Source organism: Cherax quadricarinatus, chromosome 21, assembly GCF_038502225.1.
Source record: "Cherax quadricarinatus isolate ZL_2023a chromosome 21, ASM3850222v1, whole genome shotgun sequence".
Classification (NCBI taxonomy): Eukaryota; Metazoa; Arthropoda; class Malacostraca; order Decapoda; family Parastacidae; genus Cherax; species Cherax quadricarinatus.
Window position 1 is genome coordinate 32,394,322 of NC_091312.1, and position 8,633 is coordinate 32,402,954.

At 38.4% G+C, this 8,633-nt stretch overlaps 1 protein-coding gene across 1 annotated transcript in view; it reads right to left on the reverse strand.

Moving 5' to 3' along the window:
* LOC128706008 (uncharacterized) overlaps nucleotides 1-8,633 on the reverse strand; it is a 76,426-nt gene that overhangs the window by 39,982 nt on the left and 27,811 nt on the right. Inside the window, exon 2 of the mRNA XM_070087357.1 lies at nucleotides 4,225-4,431. Within this exon, the coding sequence (XP_069943458.1) occupies nucleotides 4,225-4,431 (207 nt within the window). The remainder of the gene's footprint in view (nucleotides 1-4,224; nucleotides 4,432-8,633) is intronic.

Below are 8,633 nucleotides of genomic sequence, written 5' to 3' on the forward strand. Positions count from 1 at the left end.
AGAATGTGTGAAGTGAAATGAGTTGCCGTTCTCAGAGTGAGCATCTGTTTACCTCGTGGTTCCTTTCCCGAGGATAGTGAAGTTTATATGGAGTCACGACTTCTAAACCGGGACAAACCAACGGATACCTCGTCCTGCTGGAATAAGAACCGTGTCGGTGTAGCAGGACATCAAAATGAGATGGTGAATGGAGGAAATAAGGAGCATCAATCACCCACAGTTAAGTAACCCTTCTAGTTATAGCAGACTGATACTGGCCAGTTAGGTATGTTGTAATTGGATAGGTTGTGGGTGATCCAGCTACATCAAGTGACCACCAGAGAATATCTGGAAAATGGTGGGATTATGTACAAGTGTTTTTCCTTGACGGATATATCCATGTGTAACCTACCCTTCCCCCCTTCATTCAGTTAAACTAATATAATCTATACAGTCCACAATTAATTAATAGCGCCGTACTTGTGGGTGCTATCCAATTTATACTGGTCTCGGATAGATATGGATAAGATTGTGAGGTCGAAGGAACCACCTGCAGTGACCAGGGGTGGTTAAGTTTTCTCACATGTCTACACGGGGTGACTACAGTAAACAATATGGTTGTTGTCTCCTAATGAGATTACTCGTATGCATGTAATGTTGAGGTACATACAGGTAACCTCCTATAAAATTTTCCATAATTTTATTAGCTGACAATCTAGTAATATAGTTAATGCCAATCCGTGCAAAATCAAAATATTTCAGTCGTGTACTACAAAAGTGCCATTGCTAACGTTTTCTTTGCAGACAGCATCAAGAGAAGCTGGCTGTTGGTGCATGGAAGACTGAGAATTATATTTAAGTAAGCAAGTTTATTCAGGTGTACATAAATACAGTTACATAATTTATCATACATATTAGCATATGTGGAGAGAGCCTAGGACAACCCAAAAAAGACAGTGACTTCTTTCCATTGGGGTCCTTTTAAAATACCTTATTATTATACTGTAAAGGAGGTAATATCTTGTTATTATACTATAAAGAAGATATTCTAGGAATACGGTAAAATGAGTTATTTATATTTACACGAGTGTTAGCTAAAAAAACAAAAAAATCATTCTCCATTTCTGTCGCTACATTCATTAGGCACCTCTTGGCTCTCTTCTTGAACTGGCTCATGCTATGACTGGCTTTGACATGTGCAGGCAATCTGTTTCATTTTTTTGTTGCTGTACAATAAAAGGTGTTTGAAGCCTGGCCACAGACTGTGGGTACTACAAAGTTGTGCTCTCTCCTCCTAGTACTACTATGATTGCTTTGGTTCCCAACCTTGACAAAATTGGCAACAAGATATTCCGGACACTGTAAGCAATTTTATAAACTTGATTTTAACTTCAGTTGTTTTACCCTGTCTTCAATATTCAGCATATCCAATTGTTGTAATTCATCCTGGCCTACATGTTCTCTTGGATCCAGGTCTAAGATGAATCTTACCATTTTGTTCTGGGTGATTTGCAGTCTTTCAGTTTTTTTGTCAAGGCAGAGTACCATGAAGAGCAAGTGTCGTCCATATAACACTGCATAAGGGCTAGACATAGGGTCATGCGAGTCTCAGTAGGTAGACACTGTGCTTGTTTGTAGAGGAACTTCAATCTGGCATTCGCTTTCTTTACTACACTATTCCCTATCAGTTCTCCTGACATGCATGGGTCAAAGGGGATTCCCAGGTATTTTACTGAGGAAACTGAAGTGATGAGTTCCCCATTACAGCGGATATTAGAATTATTTGCCCTTCTCAGTTTATGTTTCATGCCAAAGAGTATGGCTTCCGTTTTCCCGAGGTGTAACGATAGTTTGTTGTCTACTAACCATCTGCTGCAGGACTCCAGTTCTTGTGTTAATACATTAGATATATCTTGTGGATCTTTACCTGACACTAACAGAGCACTGTCATCTGCACACAGTAGGAGTTTGCACTTGACACTGATGGGCATGTCGTTTACGTAACAGGAATAATAAGGGGCCCAAAATACTATGTTGGGGAACTCCACATGCTATCGGCAGGGGTTCTGATTCTGTTTTGTTGATTTTGACAATTTGTTTCTTGTTGTTAAGATAGGACTTAAACCAGTCTACGGAACCATTGCCGATAGCTTGAAGTTTCTTACATAATATATTGTGGTTGACAGTATCGAAGGCCTTTTGCAAGTCGAAGGTTACCATTCCTATGAGGTTCCCTTTCGACATTTCAGATCTCATGTAATCCATCAGATTAATTAGGGAGGTGTCGGTTGAATAAGATCTCCTAAAGTCTGACTGGTAACTATGAAGAATAGTGTTGTCATTAGGATACTTAATTAACTACTTGGCAGTACACCGTCCTTTCTAGAAATTCGTATATTACACTGAGTATACTAACAGGCCTATAATTGCTGACATCAGACCTATTTTTCTTGAAGACAGGAGCAACTCTGGCCACCTTGAACTCCTCTGGTACGGTATTAGTGGCGATGGACAAATTTATTATGTGAGCAATGGGGATTGGCAATTCAGAGGCGCCATCTTTTAGGAATTTGGGCAGGTGTTCTTAGTTGGGTTTAACCTGTTTAGTTCTTTTTGTACGAAGTCATGAGATACACTTACTAGTTGACAACTGTTTGGGGTTACCCTTTTATTGGTATAATATTTTTGAAACTTATCAGAGTCTGTGGTAAAGGTATTTGATGCAGCTGGTAGTTCACTTACTAGTGTTGATGCAACAGATGTATAGTAGATTATTATTATTATAATCAAGGGGGAAGCGCTAAACCCGTAGGATTATACAGCACATGTGGGGGGATGGAAGGTATTCAGGTTCAATTCAGGGAACCGGAGCACAGATTCAATTCCCTAGATCAAGAGCCCCTCACCTACGTCAAGGAACCTCCCTTGAGGGGATGATGTATAGTAGAAATTAAAACAATTTTCCACTTTAGTTGTTTCGTGGCATACTTCTTTATCGATATTTAGTACTATGTTAGATCTATCTACGGGTTTTTGGCTATATCCCAGCTGTTTTAGTTGTTGCCAGAGCTTTCTGGGGTTATTCTTGTACTCTTCGATTTTTGAGCAATAGTGCCCTGCCTTTGCTCCTTTTATAAGTCTCTGTACTCTGTTCCTCACCCTTTGGAATTCATTTAGTGCTGCAATATCCTGTCTGTTTGCTTTAAATTGTTTTAGCTGGTCTCTGAATTTCATATTATCTAATATCTCAGTAGTCATCCAGGGTTCAGTTCTCCGTTTAATCTTAACCTCTTTAACTGGTGCAATATTATCAAGGATGGTAGTGAACATTGTTTTGAATTTTTCCCAGGCATCGTTTACGTCCGTGCAACTTGTTGTCTCTGTCCAGTCACAATTGTCCAGTGTATTTACCAGTGTTTCTTTTTCTGTAGTTTCTTGTTGACCTCATTTTTATTGTCCTGTGTAGGCCTATCTGTTCCCTAGTGATTTTCCCGGTGCAGTAAATGATGAAATGATCACTACCCACGGCCCCGGCCGATAACATGTGCGGGTCCCCAATAATAATAGTATGTAAGTTTATTTAATGTACAGGTACACATAAGTACCATTATCATACATAGTTTAATATATGTGTAAATTACCTAGGATAATCTTACAAACAATAATAATCTTTATTTCTAAAAGTTCATGATACAGCTGTTACAAATCTAGCTGACACCACTGGCATAGTATATAGACAGCCTCTGGTTATGTAGAGTTGAATTAACCTTAATTTTTACAGGGGTGGGCTGGTAAGCCAGGGGAAGGCCTCGGTCAGATGACCAAAAGCTCCAGTGGCGGGTAAAGACAAGTGTTTCCTAACGAATCTTACCTAACCCGTGTTGAGCATTTCGGGCAAGTTAGGTTAACCTTGTTTCCAAGGATGCGACCCACACCAATCGTCTAACACTCAGGCACCTACTTACTGCTAGGTGAACAGGGGCAGCAGGTGTAAGGAAACATGTCCAACGTTTCACCCGTGCCGGGATCGATCCCCGGACATCTCAGTGTGAGAGCTGAGAGCGCTATAAACTAAGCCACGAGTAGCCTTCTACTTCTCGTCACAGGACCATACATCACTGTACACACCAAAGACAGACACGTATGCCATTGTATACATCTCAGACACATACCTTAGCACACAATTGACACAGGAAGCTCTAACCACATGCAGAACAACCTTGAATCATTATTTTTTTCATTCACCTGCCTGTATGGTGTGCATCATTTGACCCGTCGAGTTGTCAGAGACTTGTAAGAAGCCAGACACCTCCCACAGGAAGTAGAACCTCAGCCTCACGCAGAAGGACAGAAAGTCCAGAGGCGTAAATGACAACTCATTTGCATGTAGCAAGTGGCTGTCTAGCTGTACCCCGCTGCCTTGGAACTCGAACACTTGTATCGAGCAGCAACCTTAAAAAAAGAAGCCAATAAGGTGTTAGACTATACGGTATACTAATTATGGAATAGTCCATTACATGTTACATAATATATATATATATATATATATATATATATATATATATATATATATATATATATATATATATATATATATATATATATATATATATATATATATATATATATATATATATATATATATATATATATATATATATATATATATATATATATATATATATATGCAATAAGATCACAGTAAACAGGTGATTTCAAAATATGCAAAACAACCACTCTGAAGGAATAGAGAAATTCCAAGCGCTTTCGTGACTACTCACATTATCAAGGAACTACATATATATATATATATATATATATATATATATATATATATATATATATATATATATATATATATATATATATATATATATATATATATATATATATATATGTATATATATATATATATATATATATATATATATATATATATATATTTATATATATATATATATATATATATATATATATATATGTGTGTACTCACCTAGTTGTACTCACCTAGTTGAGGTTGCGGGGGTCGAGTCCGAGCTCCTGGCCCCGCCTCTTCACTGATCGCTACTAGGTCACTCTCCCTGAGCCGTGAGCTTTATCATACCTCTGTGTGTGTGTGTCGTGCCGAATAGGCAGAAGTTGCGATATTGGCTTAAATAGCAACGTTCATCTTGCCATATAGGACAAGAGAAAATTTGTGTATGCAATAATTTCGCCAAAATCATTCTGAACCTAACGAAAAAAATATATTTGATTGTGTTTGTTTAGTATTAAATTATTGTAAATGTATTTCAAATATATTTAGTTGGGTTAGTCTAAAATAAATTGTTCTTCTTATAATAAGGTTAGGTAAGTTTTCTAAGATTCTTCTGGTGCAAAATTAAATTTTTTTACATTAACATTAATGAAAAAAATATATCTTTAAACGTATAAGAGAAAGTTTCATATATATATATATATATATATATATATATATATATATATATATATATATATATATATATATATATATATATATATATATATATATATATATATATACATATATATATATATATATATATATATATATATATATATATATATATATATATATATATATATATATATATATATATATATATATATATATATATATATATATATATATATATATATATATATATATATATATATATATATATATATATATATATATATATATATATATAAGTAGTACTGGAGGCGGCTGAGCGGTCCCTTCCTGAGCAGTCTCCTCCTGAAAGGGCTGCGGCTGAGCGGTCCCTTTTTCACACCTATGTGCTAATGACCTTTTTCACACCTATGTGCTAATGACCTTAAACCCGCGCCCGACCCCCGCCCACGACCCCCGCCCACGACCCCCGCCCACGACCCCCCCCCCGCGCGCCCCCCCCCGACCCCCGCGCCCCCCCGTCCCCCCACCCGCGCCCCCCCCGCGCCCCCCCCCGCCCTCGCGCCGACCCACCGGCCCCGCCGCGCCCTCGCGCCCCGCCCGCGCGCCCCGCCCCCGCGCCTTCTGCTGCGCCTTCTGCAGCGTCGTCCGGATCGCCCCCGCGCCCCCGAATTTTTTTCCGATTTTTTTCAAATTTTTTTTGAATTTCATTTTATTGTGCTCTCCACTTCCTCGAATCAAGTTTTTTGGATTGCCCCTCCCACTTTCACCCCCATCCCAAATTTTTTCGAATTTTTTTTTCTCGATAATACAAAGGCTCCATCTCCTCCGATCAAGATTTTCTCGATAATACAAAGACTCCAATTCCTCGGATCAAGTTTTTTCTCGATAATACAAAGACTCCATCTCCTCGGATCAAGTGTTTCTCGATATCAAAGACTCCAAGTCCTCGGATCAAATTTTTCTCGAAATCAAAGTCTCCTTCTCCTTGGATCAAGTTTTCTCGATAATACAAACACTCCAATTCCTCGGATCAAGTTTTTTCCCCCCCTATCAAAGTCTCCATCTCCTTGGATCAAGCTTTTCTCGATAATACAAAGACTCCAATTCCTCGGATCAAGTTTTTTTTTCTCGATAATACCAAGACTCCATCTCCTCGAATCGAGTTTTTGGATTCCCCCCTCTGGGGGTATGCATTCAAATGAACTCCTCCTATGGGGCATGGTACTTTCTCTTACTACAGGTCTAAACAAGTGTGACGTCAGTATTCCTCTCATTAAGTTAAATGAACTAAAAAGTGTGTTTACTCGGCGGTCAGTGACGTCACGTGATGACCTCACACATACAGGCTGAATCTTGTCGACTTCCCCCTATGTCAGTGACGTCACGCGATGACCCCACACACACAGGCTGAATCTTGTCGACTTCCCCCTATGTCAGTGACGTCACGCGATGACCCCACACACACAGACTGAATCTTGTCGACTTCCCCTTACACATTTCATATACAACATAGGGAAAACATTTTCACTCTTAACCCAGGATAATCCAAATAATTTCACATTTTTTTCGTTAATACCCACAACAATCCACAATTTCTTCACAACACAAGTCTAGACATTTTTCTCGTTTTAACTATTTCATCTCAGGTCACTCCCCACGAAGTAACCTTCTCTCTCTCCTCCTCCCCACCCTCCCGAACCCTCACACTCCAACCAACACCTCACAATTTTCACTCATAACCCCCAATTTTTTCTCGTTTTAACTATTTCATCAGAAAGTCACCACAACACTTATAACCACTTTTCGATAAATTCACTAGTCACAATTTTACATATTACGAAGTTAATACGCACACACACCTCACTTTACTTTGAACACCTTCAAAACACTCTCATAAATCATTTGAATACTCACAAAAATACCTTTGAACATTTCCAAACAACACTGAAACACTTCCAAAATATCATTTTGAATACTCCCAAATAAGATTTGACAGCTCTAATTTATCTGCACTTACACATTTCATTAAATTACAACTCATCCCCCCCAAACTCCTCCCTCAGTCTCCAGACTTCACAACATTATCACAAAAACTAACTCAAACACTTTACTTTGAACATCACCAAAAAACACCATCAATTACCTTTAAATACTCCAAAAACATCATTCGAACACCCCCAAATCACCTCTGAATACTCCCAGAACACCTTCATAAGTACTCTTGCACATCATTTGAACACCTTCAAAAACACCTTTGAACATTTCCAAACAACACCATTTGAGTACTCCCAAATACACCACTGAATACTACTAAAACACCACTGAATACACTCAAAACACCACGAAAATCACCATAAACTAAGATCAACACCCACATCCCACATCCCACATCGCCCACAACCCACAATTTTTTTTCGTTTTAGCTAATTTCATCAGAAAAAGTCACAACAACAACCCACAACTTATAACCACTTTTTCGGTATCTCTAGTTCGACAACAACGCCCACAATCCACAACACCCACAACCCACAACACCCCACAATTTTTTCTCGTTTTAACTAATTTAATCAGAAAAAGTCACAACAACAACCCATTTATAACATTTTTTTGTTAACTCTAGTTCAACAACATCCACAACCCACCCACATCCCACACACCCACATCCCCACACAACCACAACCCACATCACCCACACCCCACAACACCCACAACCCACATCACCCACATCCCACAACACACACAACCCACATCACCCACACCCCACAATTTTTTTTTCTCGTTTTAACTAATTTCATCAGAAAGTCACAACAACAACAACCCACAACTTATAATCACACCTTTGAATAACCTCAAAACACCATTTGAGTACTCCCAAATACACCACTGAATACTACTAAAACACCACTGAATACACTCAAAACACCACCAAAATCACCATAAACTAAGATCAACACCCACATCCCACAACACCCACAACCCACAACACCCACATCCCACATCACCCACAACCCACATCACCAACAACCCACAATTTTTTCTCGTTTAACTAATTTCATCAGAAAAAGTCACAAAAACAACCCACTTATATCATCTTTTTTTGGTATCTCTAGTTCGACTACATTACCCACAACCCTCATCAATTACCAATTTATTCACAATTTTTTTCCCCTTCTTTTTACTGAATCTTAAATGTAATACACATTCCTCTTTACATTACTAAAATTCTAATAAAATCCTC